Genomic DNA, 18,249 nt, shown 5'->3' with positions numbered 1-18,249 from the left:
CTACTAGGGCTTTGGGGAATAAAAAGGAGGAGGATTGGCAACAGATGTTAGCTCAGAGCCGGTCTTCCTCAGCAAAAAGAGGAGGACTAGCATGGATGTTAGCTCAGGGCTGATCTTCCTCACAAAAAAATAAATAAATAAATAAAAAGGAATGGAGCATCCAGGAACCTGGGTGTCAGCCAAGCCACCCACGGGTCGTTTGATGACTCATGGGGAAGCCAGTGGAGCAAGCTCCGGGCTGGCCTTCTGGTGTTCCCAGCACTGCACTCCTCTCCACGCAGGGTAAAGAGCTGGTCCTTTTGCTCAAGGATGGGGGTGGGGTGAGGATGGATACAATAGCAGCTAAGAGACAAAAATTCAAGCCCACATTTCCATTTGGGGTCCTCCAATTCTCCCTCTGAAACTCCTTAGATGAGACGAACCCACATTACCAGGCCAGTACTGGATGACGAACTGAGGCCATACTAATCAGAACTAAGAAAACCCTAGTTACAGCTGAAGCTGGCAGCATAAAATCGAAAACAATTAACAAGTTGTGAGAGGTAAAGTGACGGCCATAGATGCTGATCCACAAAGAAACTGAACAACAGATCAAAAAGGCTGGCAGAGAGAAGGCAGTGCCAACATGGCATCGTTCCACAAACTGAAGGGATTAGAATGGCTTGGAGGCCACGGAAGAGAAGCAAGAAGAAACTGCAGAAAAGGACACAACAGGTTTCAAGCCAAACTGAACATTAAAAACATGGAGAAAGTTTCAAGCGGAGTACACTTCTTAAATTCAGTCAGAAACTCCCTAAGGTAAGTATAAAACGTTGTTCCCATCTTGTTCACACTTTCTAAACTGTAAGTTTTTCTCTAGAGCAGTGAGCTGCCCAGTAAGGGGGCCTAGAATATTCCTAGGAGAACAGCTCTAACTAAGCCTTGTGACTTAAAAAAAAAAAAAAAAAAATTCTGTTCTGTGACACGCCCATGGTTAAGGAAAAGGGAGTCACAAGATGAAGAAACATCTTCCCTCAAGGCAAATGGGAAAGAAAGTCAATAACAGATCTGGACAAGGACCCAGGTGGCCTGGGCTCCCAGTCAGACTCACCACACAGCTGTTTGCTTCATCTCCCCTTGAGCGTTTTAAATTAAGAGTTTGTTGATGGAATTATTTGTTCTTTAGTCATGCAAAGTTTGAGACTGATAGCTAATAGAGACGAGGACCCAGGACAGAAGCTCTGGGCTCCTCTCACTGCCCAGCCGGGTGCCCACAGGACTGTGCTATAGCTCAGGCACTCAGTGGGATATTTAGAGCTGCCTTTAAATTCACCCAGCTCTTCATAAAGCGAGGTAATGGGGCGCCCTTTACTGCTGCTCATGGTGATTGTCCTAACATTCTTTAATGGTGATTGTCCTAACATTCTTTAATTAGCAAAAAGCGTTGGCACAGCCACTTTCAAAGCATTTGATCTTACTGTCCTGGTGTTCTCTACTGCAGGCTCAACAGCCCCCACTCCCTTTGGAGAAAATGCACTTTAGCAAATTTGAAAATGACAGGCATATGTGTACATGAGCACAGGTAAGTGTATTTGTGTACCTATACTCACTCTTCTGCTCACTCCTCACATATCCACAACTGCCAAGGACCTGGGAGCCTTTATGATACCTCCATAAAACTCTCACTCATAAATCTGTCAGCAGGGGCTACGAATTCTAAAAATTGGGGACTAGAGAAACCGTAAGGTTACTAGGATTCTCTTTAATTTCCCCAGTATTTAAAAAAAGAAAAGTAAAGCTGGTAATTTTTCACCCATCTTTTCAAAGATTTATAGAGTAGGGTTAGGGCTTTGGATATACCATTAGGGAAGCCTGAGCTCTTATTCACATGGGCCAAACACAGTCCTCTTTCCTCTGAAATAATTAATTAAATGAACTAGGTACTGGGCACAAGATGAGAAGGGCCTCTGCTTTCATGTGGGTGAACAACAAATAAGTAAACACGTAAAGAAGATAATATCAGATAACGGTAAATAAAATAAGAAAATAAGACTGGGTGATGTGACTCTGACTGGTGGAGCTACTAAGGCAGTCTAAAGACATGCAGTCACAGAAAGTCTCTGTGAAGAGACCTGCTCAAGAAGGAGCCAATCACCTGAAGATATAGGGGAAGAACATTCCAGGTAGAGGAGAGGGGAGAAGCAGTTTAGAGTATTCCAAAAGAAAGAAGAGCAGTATAGCTGAAGTGTAGGGAGTGAGGAGGAAGATGATAAAACATGAGGGCAGAGGTGCAGGCTAGGCATTATGGCTTAGGGCCTGTGCCCCATGGTAAGCCGTCTGGTTGTTTTCTGAATGATAAAGGGAAGACACTGGAGCATTTTAGGCAAACCAATACCATAATCTGATATAATGTCACAAATATCACTTTGGTAGCTGTGTACAGATTGTAGAGGGCAAGAGTAAAAATCTATGTCTTGAATAGGATAATTTCTTAGTTTTGAATAAATGTTCTGTGGTTAAATAAGATGTTAACATAAGGGGAAGGTGGGTGAAGGTACATGGGAACCATTTTTGACCTGTCCGTATGTCTAACATTATCTCAAAATTAACTGTTAAACAAACAACGAAGGTCTAAATTAGATGCAATATCAAGAGCAGACAAGTCCAGGAAAAAAAAAAAAACATTAAGAAAAAGAAAACAATGGATTCTCTCAATAACTGACTCTGGATAAAATATTTTCTTTTATACTAGCTTCCATATTAGAAATAACAGCTGGTACTGCTACTACTGCTTGCTAAGATTTTCTTTACCTCTAATCCAATAACGCCACAAAATAAGTACAGTTGTTAATTCTACTTGACACAAGAAGAATCTGAAACTTAAAGAAGTTACTTACATACACAGAACGCAAGAAGCAGAACCAGGAGTTGAACCCAGGTTTCTCTGACTCTAGAATACTTTCAAAATCACCACTATGGAACATGGTATAATGCCCACTGGTGCACGCGCACGTGCACACACACGCTCTTTCTCTCTCTTTCTCTCTCATGTAACATATTTTGTAGGACTCAGTTTGGGGAAAAAAATGTTCAGGCCTCCCCCAACCAAAATAAATTTATACACACATTGTGTATATATGTGTATAATTGCAGGCATGGACCCCTGATTAAGGATTGAATTTATGTTGGAGATACTTGAAAAGCCATTCTTACTCGTAACTCTCTCAGTCCCACATCTGTATCTGCTGGGCACTGATCTTGAGGTCTGTCTTAATCTCCAAGGAGCATGAAGCTCAGGATTTCTATGACTTAGTTACAGTTGAGCCAAATTTTGTAGCAATGCCAAGAGGTACTTCTAGTATCACTGGTAAATGCTTAGCTGTTCCAAGATCTTTGGGATAAAATCTAGAGGCCATGTAAAGAAAGTGAGAAAATTATCAACAAAAGGAATCAAGAGAAACAAAAAGAAAATAACAGGAAGTAGATTTCTTGAGTTTGTTTGGTCAGCCTGCCCCCTTCTCTTGGCTCATTGTGATGTTTCTTTTTTTGTGTGTGAGGAAGACCAGTCCTGAGCTAACATCCATTGCCAATCCTCCTCTTTTTGCTGAGGAAGACCGGCCCGGGCTAACATCCGTGCCCATCTTCCTCCACTTTATATGGGACGCCGCCACAGCATGGCTTGACAAGCGGTGTGTCAGTCCGCGCCTGGGATCTGAACCCGCAAACCCCGGGCAGCCAAAGCCGAGCGCGCAAACTTAACCGCTAAGCCCTCGGGCCGGCCCTCATGTGATGTTTCTAACTGTTGAGCTGACTGAGGGACCGTCTCCCTCCCCAATGGGAAGACCCAATGGCCATACAGCTCACACACGGCTCCTCTACCCCTCACAAGCACAGGTACACGGAGGAGTCACTTGCTGGTTGTCAGATGGACCTTTCCCTTTCTCTTCCTCTTAAGTGGCACACCTCAGCACCACAGCGGTTTAGAATTTGGGCACTAGACAGATTTGAGATTGAAACTTGGGTTTGTCACTTTAGCAAGCTGAACGAGCCCCAGAAAGATATGTCTACGTCCTAATCCCCAAACCAGTGAAAGTTACTCTATTTGGAAAAAGGGTCTTTGCAGATGTAATTAAGAATCTTTCGATGACATCATTGTGCATTATCCAGGTGGGTCCTAAATGCAATGACAAGTGTCTTTATAAGTCACAAAGAGGAGAGAGACAGAAGAGGGGTCAACATGACCACGGAGGCAGAGACTGAAGTGACGCAGCCACAAGTCAAGGAATGCCAACAGTCACCAGAAGCTGGAAGGGGCAAGGAACAGATTCTCCCCTGGGGACCTCGAAGGGAGCGTGGCCTTGCCAGATTTTGCACTTTTAACCTCCAGAACTGTGAGAGAATAAACTTCTGATGTTTTAAGCCACCAAATGTGTGGTAATTTGTTATGAGAGCCTCAAGAAACTAATACAGTCATTTACTAGTTCTGCAATCCTGAGACAGCTTCTTAAATTCATCTGCAAAATGAGGAATCTAATGGTATCCACCTCACAGAACTGTTGTGAGGATCAAATACGTGTAAGATTACAGTGCCAAGTACCTATCAACTCCCCAGTAAACTTTGCTTTACCATCATTATTGTTATTGCTATACAAAGGCAATTAAAAGGAAGGATAAACCACAAGGGCCTGTAACAGGCCAGTGTACCTGCAGAGGTGAACATTTCCAAGGCTCCTGGCTGGACCTCTCTGGTCTGTTTGACCATACAAGTGACCAAACTGACTATTCCCAAAGAAGAGGAACTTGGGGCGTTGGGTGGTTTCTCCTTTAACTTAGGCCTGGCAGCCCACAAAGAAACTGTAAGCCCTGGGAAACTAGCCTCAGAGAAGAGGTGAATGTCCTTCCGTTCCCTAACTCTTTGCCATTCTTATTAAGTATCTTGTCTTTTCTTTGATGAGGTTTTTGATAATTGCTCTGGATGAGACCTGTAGGGAGAGTGCTTTTTTGTCCACTTCCTTATGCTTTCCTTAAGCAGAGTTCTTGGGGAAAAAGAACAGTGGATTCTGAGGGCACTTGAAAGAGTAGGTAATTCTAGAACAGCTGCATTACCTTGAATCATCGGGCTCAAGGAATAAAATCCATTCCCTTTATGGCTGTGGGTAGTAATGGCACAGCCAGAGCCTCACTACAGGATCACAGGCAAGAAAAATAACCCAACTTTTTTTTTTTTTTTGCAGTGGTGACTTTATCCATTAAACAGAAATTTCATGACCAGTTGACCCTGGAAGAGTATCTGCATGTGTGGGTGACAGTGAGTGAGAGATGCAAATACACACACACTCGCGATGTACCCCCTGCCTTGGGTAGGAGGAGGTGACTATTTCCACATAGACTGTTTCTTTTTTTTTTTTTTGTGAAGAAGAACGGCCCTGAGCTAACACCTGCCAATCCTCCTCTTTTTTTTTTGCCGAGGAAGACTGGCCCTGGGCTAACATCCATGCCCATCTTCCTCCACTTTATATGGGACGCCACCACAGCATGGCCTGACAAGCAGTGTGTCGGTGCGCGCCCGGGATCCAAACCAGCAAACCCCGGGGCCGCCGCAGCGAAGTGCACGCACTTAACCGCCTGTGCCACCGGGCCGGCCCCTAGACTGTTTCTTATAATGTTTTGACATTACTAATTCACCAGTCAACTGATGTCTTTCCCTTTGTGGAGGGCAATTTCCATACTATTTTTCTCTCCTCCTGTTTTCCAAATCCTTTTTTCTCCTTTGCTCTTGCTCTGTTCTTAGCTCAAATGGCAGCATAAAGAGTATAAAAATGGAAAAGGTGCTTGAGTAGGCTTTGGCAGCCTGACAGTACTGCAAATAGGAACTAGAGTTTCAGGGAGTATGTGATCGTCCTGCCACTGATGGACCTACCTTAAGGGGCCCAAAAGCCTACTGGAGGCAAGACAGTACCCTGCCAAAGATTGCTCACTCCTGGCAAACCCTATGAAGCATTATGGACATCTAGTGGCTGCTCAGGATAATGCCTCAGGGATGCACGTCAGGGTCGGGAGTGGTCTAGCCCTGGGCTTTACGGGAGCCTAATTATCTTAGCTGGGTGAAGCACTCCTGGCTTCTCTTAGAGTCAGTCCCCTGGATGACCATTTCTTCCACTTTTTATTAGCGGTCCAAAGTCACTCAGAATGGCAGGCTGGCTCTACCAAAGACCCATCTTTAATCCAGTTCAGCAAAGTATAATGATAGCACTTGTATACAAAACCACAGAAGACAGGCATTTGGAAATATCTTCAAGCTCCAAATTTAAATGCCCATTAGCCATACATTGTCATCTTGACTGCGGGGTTGAGCTCAGAAGGGACAGACTGATATTAATTAGTCACGTGGCTTTAGGTAAGGCACTATGCCTCTCTGAACTTCATTAACGGCATTTGTAAAATGAGAGGTTAAATCCAGATGATCTTCAAGGTCCCTTTTAGCTTTAACATTGTGTGATCTATGAGCCTTTTTCTTTTTTTTTAAAGATTTTATTTATTTATTCTGTTTCCCCCCAAAGCCCCAGTAGATAGTTGTATGTCATAGTTGCACATCCCTCCAGCTGCTGCACGTGGGACGCGGCCTCAGCATGGCCGGAGAAGCGGTGCATCGGTGCGAGCCCGGGATCCGAACCCGGGCCGCCAGCAGCAGAACGCGAGCACTTAACCGCTAAGCCACAGGGCCGGCCCTATGAGCCTTTTTCGAAGCTGGGAAAACACAGTCTGATCTGCTCTGCTCTGGCACTGTGGATCTCGAGATTAAACTGAAGGAAGCATTTTCTTCTCAACTTTGTGGTTCATTTCCAAGACTTGGCTACAATCCCAAAGGATCAACATTCTTAAAACAGCTACATATTTGAGGAGGGGCAGGGATCATGGACTATGAGAGCTGGAAGGAACTTTCTAAGCCCATTTCCTTAATTTTATAAATGAAGAACCAAGGTTTAGAACTGTTTTAAGATTTCTCACATATCTAATCTGTGGCAGAGGGAGACTAGAACTCTGGTATCCCAATCTTAGAGCAGGTACCAAGCTGCTGACACAGGCCTTGCCCAATCACCGGCTGGCTTCTCCAGCTCTCTGGCTTTATCACAGCAGTCTCTCTGTGTGAAATAACAAGTAAAAACATTCTCAACCCAGCGTTTCTTCCTTTTCTTCCTAAGTTTAAGCCTTCCTCTTCTTTTTTTTTTTATTCCTTGGTGGCACCACTCCAAATCAAGGAAGCAGTCAGAACCAGGAGCTAAGAGGAGCAACGGATGACGGCTAGATGATACTCAGGTTACAAGATCAGAGGCTTCAGTGCCACTTTCAGTTCAGAAGGGCTATGTGCTACGACGGCCCCACAGCCTCCTTAGTCTGGTTTGTAGCTTCTACGGTGCTCTCTCAGTCCCAGCTGGCCTACAGAGGGCAAAGCAGCCCCATCTAGAACTCCACGGGCTGCAAGAAGCTTGGACATATTCACCTTCGTCAATCAGTCATAAATATTTACTAGGAGACAACCTCATTACTAAGTACTGATTTGATCCAAGGCAGCCCACCCTCATATCCACCTACACAGTATGTGGGCAGAACCTTTCATTTGCTGGGCCTGGAGCTGAACAGATGGGGCCTAAGTTTGCCTACACCAGCAGGGAACTAGCCTAGGCAGAGCCCCACTTTTTGCCTGAGGAGGGAGGGGCAGCCGTACTCCAGTGTGCCATCCAGACCCCGGCCAGGGTGTCCTCTGGCACTCCATCAGCTCCATGCCAGCTGTGGCAAGGTGAAGCACCTTTCACTAGCAAGTTTCCCATTCTCCTCTACAGATCCCTATCAGGCTAAGTTGACATTTCCCGGGTCTATAAGATGGTAGTGTCCTGCCGAGGCTGATGATATGCATGTGGGGCATGAGTCAAGAAAGCAAAAAGGGGTGCTAAAGAGCCCAGATGGAACCAAACCCTAGCATCAGGGTTCAACTTACATCCATTTCTCTCTCATCCCTTCCCTTGATTAGTCATTGTTAGTGAAGCAAGTTAAATAAAGGATCTATTTTTGCAGCCCCTCCTCTCCCACCCTTCATTCTATTTCTCATATACCCTTCAATGAATTTTTTAATACAGTCTTACCCCCAACCCCTTGCCTCCACCATTTACTCTATGCAGAGTAGGCACACTGGACATTTTTGTTACAGGGATAAAAACACTGGGCTTAGGGCTGGAAGACTGGCTTGAAATGCTGGCTCTGATGCCTTCCAAGGATATGACCTTAGGCATATTCTTTGCCTGCCTGAGCTCAGTAACTCTACCTGTAAAATGGACACTACTGAGGCAATTATTAAACTGGGTAAATGAAGATTAAACAACAACGGATATATATACCTCTATTTATCCATCCGTCCATCCATCCATCCTTAGTACAGCAGAAACAACCTAGCAGATAAACATCCCAGTAAGAAACCTGAGTTCTCACTGATTGGGAGAAAACTCTGGGGAATCACTTCCATGCCCAAGTCCCTACACATATGAGCTCTGCCAGGGTTCAAATCCTGCCTCTACACTTACTATGTGATCCTAGGCAGCATATTAACTATTAACGTTATTATTTGACTGCAAATGCATAAAAAAAGGTCTTGGTAAACAATGAGGAATCCAACTTGCCTACAATGAAACTTTCCAGGACTTCAAGAATTCTCTGGCATATTTAAGGAGGTTCAGGTTACTGGACAGCAGACACTACTGAGATATGGGTGTGGAAGAATCCAGAGAGCTGAGATATCCAAGATCTCCTTCTTAAGCAATAGCCCACCTCCAGGTGATGGTTTAAAAGCAAGCTTGCCAAGGGGAGGGTGCAGAAGAGTCTGGAGGCAGCCCTTGAAAAGAAGCGGGACTAAACGGAGGCCATGTTCTACCAGACTGCCTTCCCAGGGCTTGGCCACAGCCGCCCCCCCCCACCCCGAACAGGAAAAGGGGCAGTCTTTTTAGGGGTTGGGAAAAGGCTGACCTAGTCCTGTTCTACACTGGTCTGTCAAACGCTCCAGGGTCTCCTCTCAGCAGAAATAGGAGCAGGTTGCTACGCAGTTCTTCTCAGGGAGTCCCAGCTCCCTGAGGAGCTGGTGACGCTGCTCAGGGGGCAGAAGGTCTAAGACCCATTCCCACTACCTACATTCTCTGAGTGCCCGGAGAAGAAAGGGGCATCACAGGGCTTCAAAAAGTGAGATGGGCGGCTGCGGCTCCATGAATGAACGGGTTGTGCTGCGTGTTCTGGGGGGGAGCCTTCCTAGGGGCCCTTGTTCTGTCTCAGGTTGTCATTCCCCCGGCTCCTCGCACGCAGTCTTTCCTTCCACAGTTTGCCTCCTCCGCAACCCTCATTAAGAAAACTATCATTTAAAGCCCTAGTTAAAGCCAAGTAGGGGGTGAGGAAATCTGCGAGGGAGGGGGCAACACGGATAGGCATCTGTGCAGCAGCACAGGGCTGTCTGCGAAGCCCAGGCTCGCGCCCCTCTGGCTCCCAGCGGTCCCGGCTGCCCCCGCGTCCCCACCGAGCAGCTCCGAACTCCGCGTACGCGGCCGGGGCCGCGCGGCCAGGCGCCCCGTCAGCAGTCGGCGGGGGTGAGGATGACGCGGTCGGGCGGGAGGCCCGCCAAGTGCAGCAGCCCCGCCGCGGGCCACCCCGCCTCCGGGCAGCCGGCCCCTGAGCCCACCTCACCCGGAGCCGGAGGGTGCCCAGCGCCCGCGTGCGGGGCGGGGGCAGGGGCGGGGGCCGGCGCGGTCTCTCCCGCAGCAGCCCAGCGCTGCTCCAGCCTATCAGCGGCCACCCGGCGGCTCCCTCCGACCGGACCAAAATAGCTGCGACCGCCTGCGACTTGCGCGCGGCCCCTCACTTGACGCTGACTCCGGCTCGCTCACCCAGCCCGCTCCCGTCGTCCAGAGGGGCGGGGAGGAAGCGTCCGGGGAGGGGGGTGGGGGGGTGGGGGAGAGAGAGGAAGCAGGAGAGGAAGGAAGGAAAGAAGGGAGGGAGGAAGTCGGCTGGAGGCGCGGAGCTCGGGACTGCGCGGCGCGGCGCTGGAAGGCGCCGGCGTTAACCCCTCGAGGGCAGGCAGTGGAGGGGGAGCGGTGTTAATACATAAGAGCACTGCATCACGCTAATCTTCTCCCCAGAACAGTATGCGTCAGCAGTACATTCACGTTCTGACTGAAGGACAAAAGGATGAGAGAGCAGTCTGCGTGGCTGCTGCCTGCAACACTGCGAGCCCGGCGCGAGGAGGAGACGGTGGGTGCCGAGCGCAGGGGCCCCGTCGCTACTGCCACCGCCGCCGCTAACCAGCAGGGACCATGTTCCCGGGCTCCGGAGCGTTTCCTGCAGCCGCGACCCCCGCTGCTCACGCCGCCGCCGTCAGCGCTCTGGCCGCTGCAGCAGTCCGTGTGCAGCGCAGCCACTGAGGGCACCAGGGGCCAAAGCCCCGAACTCGCTCCCTCTGCACAAAGCCCGAGCCGGCGACGCGCCGGGGGCCCGGCTGCGGCGGGCGGTTGCGCGCCGCCCAGGGCTGCGGCCGCCGCCGCCGGACCCGCGCCCGCCCCCGGACTCCCTGAAGGGGCCTGCGGTGCGGGCGCGACCTGGCGGCCGCGCTCCTCTCCGGCCAGCGGACCCGGTCCCGGCGCTGCCTCCGCGCCGCTGCCCCTCAGGGGGCTGGACGGATTACTGCTCCTCGCGCCAGCAGACAGCGGACTGGGAACTAAGCCCAGTTTTGGTCTTTTTAACCCTTACGAGAAGAGGCGAGGAAGGAAGGGGGTGTGTGTCTGGGGAGGCGAAGAAGCCGCGGACACCTCCTCTTAACTCTCGCAGCACCGCGAGCTACCGTCTGCATCGGCTGCCTCGGCCGGCGGCGGCCGACGCCAGGACAGGACAGCGCAGCGGCGACCCGGCGCGGCCTGGGCGGCTTCGGGCGCCCCCTCGCTCCCCGTCGGGTGGCGGCCCCGGGAGCGGGCTCGGGGCGCCGGAGGCACACGCCGGCGATGAAGCGGCTTCCCCCTTGGCTGGTGCGAGCCCGTGCCAGGGTCCAAGGACAAAGCAGGGAAGCGCTGGTGGCGCCGCTCCTCGGGCTGAGGGGGGGGCATGCACCTGCATAGCCCGCCGGGCCTGGGCTCTCCCCGGCGCGCCTCAACTCCGCTGCTTCGCCGTAGCCTGTTCGGGATTTACTAGAAGCCATTTTGTCTCCCCCACCCCTCCCTTCCCCTCCCCTCTGCCCTCCCCACCCCCTCCACTTCCCTTTTGTTAATTAAAACTAAGAAGTAAGAATGGGAACGATGTGGCCAGCTCCCGTGGAGAACGCTTAAGGACACCACGCCAATTCTTCCCTTCCTTCCGAGGTAGGTGATAGCGAATAATTGGGTGGGGATGGTTGCAATGGGGGAGAGAAAGTCTCAGCTTTCCGAGGGCTTGCCTTGAGGGGGGCTGGTGGACGAGGGGCTGCTCTTTAGTTTGGCATGATTTTTTTCGGCCGATCTGCTCCGTCTCTCTAATCGCCCCCTCCCCACCTCCTTCTCCAGATGGAAAGAGGAGCTCCTAGCTCACTTAAGCCGGGGTAGGGCTGGTTCTCCTTTCCAAGCCAAAATCCCAGGCGATGGTGAATTATGAACGTGCCACACCATGAAGCTCTTGTGGCAGGTAACTGTGCACCACACCTGGAATGCTGTCCTGCTCCCCGTCGTCTACCTCACGGCGCAAGTGTGGATTCTGTGTGCAGCCATCACTGCTGCCGCCTCAGCCGGGCCCCAGAACTGCCCGTCCGTCTGTTCTTGCAGTAACCAGTTCAGCAAGGTGGTGTGCACCCGCCGGGGCCTCTCCGAGGTCCCTCAGGGTATTCCCTCCAACACCCGGTACCTCAACCTCATGGAAAACAACATCCAGATGATCCAGGCCGACACCTTCCGACACCTCCACCACCTGGAGGTCCTGCAGCTGGGCAGGAACTCCATCCGGCAGATTGAGGTGGGGGCCTTCAACGGGCTGGCCAGCCTCAACACCCTGGAGCTGTTCGACAACTGGCTGACAGTCATCCCCAGTGGGGCCTTTGAATACCTGTCCAAGCTGCGGGAGCTCTGGCTTCGCAACAACCCCATAGAAAGCATCCCCTCTTATGCCTTCAACCGGGTGCCCTCCCTCATGCGCCTGGACTTGGGGGAGCTCAAGAAGCTGGAGTATATCTCTGAGGGGGCTTTTGAGGGACTGTTCAACCTCAAGTACTTGAACTTGGGTATGTGCAACATTAAAGATATGCCCAATCTCACGCCCCTGGTGGGGCTGGAGGAGCTGGAGATGTCAGGAAACCACTTCCCTGAGATCAGGCCTGGCTCCTTCCATGGCCTGAGCTCGCTCAAGAAGCTATGGGTCATGAACTCACAGGTCAGCTTGATTGAGCGGAATGCTTTTGATGGGCTGGCCTCGCTTGTGGAACTCAACTTGGCCCACAATAACCTCTCTTCTTTGCCCCATGACCTCTTCACCCCACTGAGGTACCTGGTGGAGTTGCACCTACACCACAATCCTTGGAATTGTGATTGTGACATTCTATGGCTAGCCTGGTGGCTTCGGGAGTACATACCCACCAATTCCACCTGCTGTGGCCGCTGTCATGCTCCCCTGCACATGCGAGGCCGCTACCTGGTAGAGGTGGACCAGGCCTCCTTCCAGTGCTCTGCCCCCTTCATCATGGATGCACCTCGGGACCTCAATATCTCTGAGGGTCGGATGGCAGAACTTAAGTGTCGGACTCCCCCTATGTCCTCTGTAAAGTGGTTGTTGCCTAATGGGACAGTGCTCAGCCACGCCTCCCGCCACCCACGGATCTCTGTCCTCAATGATGGCACCTTAAACTTTTCCCATGTGCTGCTCTCAGACACTGGGGTATACACATGCATGGTGACAAATGTGGCAGGCAACTCCAATGCCTCGGCCTACCTCAATGTGAGCACGGCCGAGCTCAACACCTCCAACTACAGCTTCTTCACCACTGTCACAGTGGAGACCACTGAGATTTCGCCTGAGGACACAACGCGAAAGTATAAGCCTGTTCCTACCACGTCCACTGGTTACCAGCCGGCATATACCACCTCTACCACGGTGCTCATTCAGACCACCCGTGTGCCCAAGCAGGTGGCAGTACCCGCGACAGATACCAATGACAAAATGCAGACCAGCCTGGATGAAGTCATGAAGACCACCAAGATCATCATTGGCTGCTTTGTGGCAGTGACTCTGCTAGCTGCCGCCATGTTGATTGTCTTCTACAAACTTCGTAAGCGGCACCAGCAGAGGAGTACAGTCACAGCTGCCCGGACAGTTGAGATTATCCAGGTGGATGAAGACATCCCAGCGGCAGCATCTGCAGCAGCAACAGCAGCTCCATCCGGTGTATCAGGTGAGGGGGCAGTAGTGCTGCCCACAATTCATGACCATATTAACTACAACACCTACAAACCAGCACATGGGGCCCACTGGACAGAAAACAGCCTGGGGAACTCTCTGCACCCCACAGTCACCACTATCTCTGAACCTTATATAATTCAGACCCATACCAAGGACAAGGTACAGGAAACTCAAATATGACTCCCCCTCCCCCAAAAACTTATAAAATGCAATAGAATGCACAAAAAAAAAAGACAGCAACTTTTGTACAGAGTGGGGAGAGACTTTTTCTTGTATATGCTTATATTATTAAACCTATGGGCTGGTAAAAGAAACAGATTATATTAAAATTTAAAAACAAAAAATCAAAACAAAACTATTTTCTAACTTGTAAGTTCTATTTAAAGGGGTAGTGGGGTTCTTGGGAATGTTGTGGGGTAGAAGCCACCAGTCAACTTGTTATGCTGCCAGAAGGGACTTCTGGCATAAGGTTGAAACTGCTAAGATAAAACAAACTAAAACAACAGCAAACGTCCCTAAAGAGGTAGAGTGTGGGCTGCTGAGGGGCAGCGGGGAGACTGAATCTGTCATTTTTTAGAAGATGCTTCACAGGATGCAGGAATACCCATTTCTATAGATACCTTTCTTAAGTTGAGAGCTGTCTTTGCAGATTTACTTTATTTAAAGAAAAATACAAAAAAAGCACCAAGAATAGGTACTGTGCTAAAATGTTGAGAGGCAATAATTTTTTTTCTTCAGAGGCCAAGGGGAAGATAGATCTGTAATGTTTTTTTAAACAGGAAAACCACCAAAATCCAAATGAATCATTAAAAGGGCTGAGTCTTTATGCCTGTCCATGTGCACAAGTCTCCTTGGTTTGTGCACTGGGACACGCGTGTGCCCTGCCTGACAGAGCGCTTCAGGAAGGAGCAGAGAAGGAAGGGTCTGGCGTAGCTCTCAGTCCAATGCTTTCACATTGCACCAGATTCCTGCAGTTGGGCTTAACCCACTCTGTGCAAGGCATGTGTCTATTCAGGGTTTCCCATGAGAAGGAGGAGGCCCCTGAAGGGGGTGCGGCAACAGAGGTGGGTAGGAAGGGAGAGCAGGAGCAGAGAGAATGTATTCACAGGAGGCCATAAGTTAGCATTGTGCCATGTCCACCTGTTGTTCCCGGTATCTGACAAATGATTGTAGACGATGATGGCATTTTATGATTTTTAAAAAAGGTTTTGTTTGTTTTAAGGTGGAAAGGGAGGAGAGGCTGGGAGTGGGGAGCCTGGGGGAGTGGAAGCTTTTCTCATGCTTATGATTTGGTGACTATTCTAAATGCTGATTCATTAGGGATTATTACAGCTGATGTCAACTGGTCGTGGTGATGGGGTGGGGGCAGAACACGAGTAGAGAAGAAAAAAGAGAGAGAAAAAGGGCACAGTCTCATTTAAAGTAAAATGAAGGCTTTCCCAACCAGGATGGTTCACAAAAAAGATGTGAAATCCACAGTTACTAAAACAGAAGTGATCCACATGCACACGAGTGAGTTCTGCATGGAGTCCTGTGGAACACAGCACAACAGGGGGAAGGCTTCCCTCTCCCACGCCAACCTCGGGAGGAGGTGGAGGAGAAGGGGTGGGCGTGGGTGGGGAAGGCAGAGATCTCTGTTATTCTGGTCCATTTAATGCTGTAACTTTTCATTTATTATTTTAGCTTTAAAAGGAAATAAAGGGTTCAGATTTGAAAGGGGGTGGGATGGGTGGGGGGGAATGCCAACAAAAGAACACTGATTGTAATGTGAGAAAAGTGTATTTTTGTATTTTAATAAATATTGTTCAATTTTTAATTCAATGTCCCCAAAGGGTTAAATTGAGTAAGACCCTCATATATAGATTCTTAAGAGCATCAACCAAATAAGTTCTATTTAAGGAGAAGAAGGGAAGGGGAGGGGAGAGGTCAGGTAGGAGGGGAAGACAATGTTAAATTTCTTTATGGGAAAATGCTAAAGCTGTCAACCTTTCCTTAGCTTAAATAAAAGCACCCCGACTCTAGTGCACCTTTCCACGAGCTAAGTGTGTTAGTCCCTGGCTTTGTTGGGGATAGAACCAAATTCCCTACGCCCTGGAAAAGCAGGGGAAATGGGTCAGCCTCAGCTCCTGGGACCTGGCCAGAAGTGAAATGCCACCTCAGCAGAAGCTGCTAGTCAGGCAGCACCAGCTCTACCCAGGGACCCCGGATTTAAGAGGTCTGCAATAATGTTGTTGGGCTTAAAATTTCCCACAGGCAGTGTTGCTTCTGTTCTCTGGGTACTAAATAGTCAAATGTGTCTTGGTGGTGGTGGGTGTCTGTCTCCTGATGCTTACTGAGTAATGACGTCCAGGCAGGCTGCATGAACTGGGACCCTGCGTCTCTTCAGCGCTAGTATTTATACTAATGCAGGGAATCGGGACTGAGTGGGTGTGATCTCTCTGGCACGGAACAGGGAGAGAGGCAGGCAGCACTTTGCAGCAGTTGGCTAAGAAATGGCTAAGAAAGGGCCAAGTCTTAATCCTCCTGGGTGTATACATCATCTCTGGGGATCAGTGTTTGTGGCAGCATGTATGCTTGGGCTCACACTTAGAAACTGCCACTCAATGTTTCTAGGCTCCAGAGATACGTTCCCTCCGCCTCTCCTTTACCACTCTACCCCCCAATAGAAAGAGAAAACTGCAGCAGAGTAAAGGGTGGGACTTGGCTAGGATGAGTTGAAAAAACAAATTACCCCCTTTCCTACTGCCACAAGACACAACTCAGGCTGTTTAGAACAGCTTTCCTGGTACACATTCAGAAGCGATTGTGGAGGAAGTAGCTGCTTCAGCAATAGAGGATGTGGAGCCAATTTCCTAACACCCCTCCTTTTTTGATAGCTATTCGGGTGCTCAGGGAACTATGCAGCAGCTCTGGAATGAGCTGAACAAGGATCTGTGGCTGAACAAAGGTGTGAGAGGAGAGCTAGAGAAATGGGCCTAAAACATTCCTGGGGAAGAGTCCCAAGAACAAATGCATTTGTCGTGGGGGCTGAGCATATTCAGGTCTCAGAATCTGAGGGAAAACTGCTTTCCAGAAGGAACCTCAAAGAAATTAGGGGAGACTGAGAATATGGTCCTGGGTGTAAGTGTCCTTAGAGCTGTAAGGGTAGTTCCTTTCCTCACTGGGCCTGCTCCTTGACCTGGGCAGCAGTTCAGCTTTTTTTTTTTTTTAAAGATTTTATTTATTCATTTTTTTCCCCCCAAAGCCCCAGTAGATAGTTGTATGTCATAGGTTCACATCCTTCTAGTTGCTGTACGTGGGACTCGGCCTCGGGTTGGTCGGAGAAGTGGTGCCTTGGGGCGTGCCCGGGATCCGAACCCGGGCCACCAGCATCAGAGCGCGCGCACTTAACCGCTAAGCCACGGAGCCGGCCCCGCAGTTCAGCTTTTAAAGCAGCAACCCTCCTTTGCCCTAATGTTGGGTATATCCTCCTCTGTAGCAGGCACTTGGGACAGCTTTTCAGAGAGGAGTCCCACAAGCACTGAAAGTGCTGCCTTTAATGCTGTGTTGGTGACTCATCCTCAGGCCTAGCCAAGCTGTAGGGTTTGTTACCTGAGAATGGAACATGGGTTGGTAGCGCTTCAGGGGGGTAGTTATAGCAACACGTTAGAGGCAAAGGCTCTGCTGCTGATTATATGGAGTTAGAGAATTTTCATTATAGAATATTTTAAAGGCTGTGAAAAATAATTTAGTCTAATCTCTTCACATTTTATAGTCAAGGAAACTGAGCCCCAGAGAAACTGAAAGATATACCCAAGGTCACACTGTTAGTTAGTGGAAGAGGTAGGACTGAAACCCAGGTCTCTTGACTCCCAAGTCAAATCTGCTTTCTCACTCAGGCCCTTATTGGCTATCAAGAATATCTTTCTTTCCTGGCCTATATGCAGTGAAAATGGGGCCTTCATACCGATATCGCTGTGTTCTCTTCTCCTTCCTCTTAGAGCTGCTCAGTCTCCTTCAGAACTGGCTCTACTGCCCTTCAAGGCCTGACCAGAATTCTGACCACAGGGGCCCCACAGCTGTCCCAAAGGCCACGTGTGCTCACTAAGGAGTCGGATTCTCAGGACTGTACATAACAGCTTCCTGATTCTTAGGTTCAATGGCAGACAGAAATCCCACAGAGGGTGCTGGCTGCCGGGGAAAGAGGATGAAGTAGATGAGGAAGGGTGTTTACAGCGGGGAAGATGGCTTGCCTTTCTCCCAACCCCTATCAGAGGAGAGGACTGACAGAGGTCTTAAGCACCTATCAGAGCAAGTACTCCATCGCAGAGTGGTTTCTGCTTATTCGGCTCAACAATGAGACTATGGGGGCTCCTTAACTCTTCTCCTCCACTGGTATGAACCCAGCCCTAGCTCTTTAAGTGCCACGCTGTGGCTGCCCCCTCCAATCTGCTCCAGGGCCTTTTATTTCTCTTTGGTGTAATGCTGCCTCCTATTATCAATGAAGGTAGAGTAGGCAGGCTAGTATCTAAGGCCTAGAGACATGAGCTGTATCATGGCTGTTCAACATGTATGGAGGCCAGCAACTTTTTTGGGTGCTGGGTAGAACAATGTAGTCAAGAGTCCCTGCAGGACAATTCCTGATGGTGGGGAAGAGGTCCAGAATCCATCGCCATTAATAGTGGGGAGCTCTGGCTTCCTTCAGTGGAGATGGGCTGAGACTAAGAGAGGGCTAAGTGGGCCTTACTCAGCCCAGGCAGGCTATTATATTACCTCAGGGGACCAGAGCCCACAATTAAGGCTCCAACATTTTACTGCAACAAAGCAGCAGGGGCTTAAAATTAGAGAAGA

The 18,249-nt window shown here is 49.6% G+C and overlaps 2 protein-coding genes across 2 annotated transcripts in view; one reads left to right on the top strand and one right to left on the bottom strand.

Annotated features, from left to right (window-relative positions):
• Window positions 1-18,249, bottom strand: part of SND1 (staphylococcal nuclease and tudor domain containing 1) — a 420,486-nt gene that overhangs the window by 52,711 nt on the left and 349,526 nt on the right. The window lies entirely within an intron of this gene.
• On the top strand, window positions 10,015-15,013 carry LRRC4 (leucine rich repeat containing 4). The gene is made up of 2 exons (XM_058529382.1): window positions 10,015-11,360; window positions 11,541-15,013. The coding sequence occupies exon 2, from the start codon at window positions 11,641-11,643 to the stop codon at window positions 13,597-13,599; it is 1,959 nt and encodes a 652-aa protein (XP_058385365.1). The 5' UTR covers window positions 10,015-11,360; window positions 11,541-11,640; the 3' UTR covers window positions 13,600-15,013.

This window comes from Diceros bicornis, chromosome 3, assembly GCF_020826845.1.
Source record: "Diceros bicornis minor isolate mBicDic1 chromosome 3, mDicBic1.mat.cur, whole genome shotgun sequence".
Lineage (NCBI taxonomy): Eukaryota > Metazoa > Chordata > Mammalia > Perissodactyla > Rhinocerotidae > Diceros > Diceros bicornis.
This window is presented reverse-complemented; position numbering and strand designations above follow the sequence as displayed.

What these genes read in the sequence shown, in the direction of transcription:
- LRRC4 (XM_058529382.1), top strand. Translation starts at nt 11,641, where the DNA reads ATGAAGCTCTTGTGGCAGGTAACTGTGCACCACACCTGGAATGCTGTC.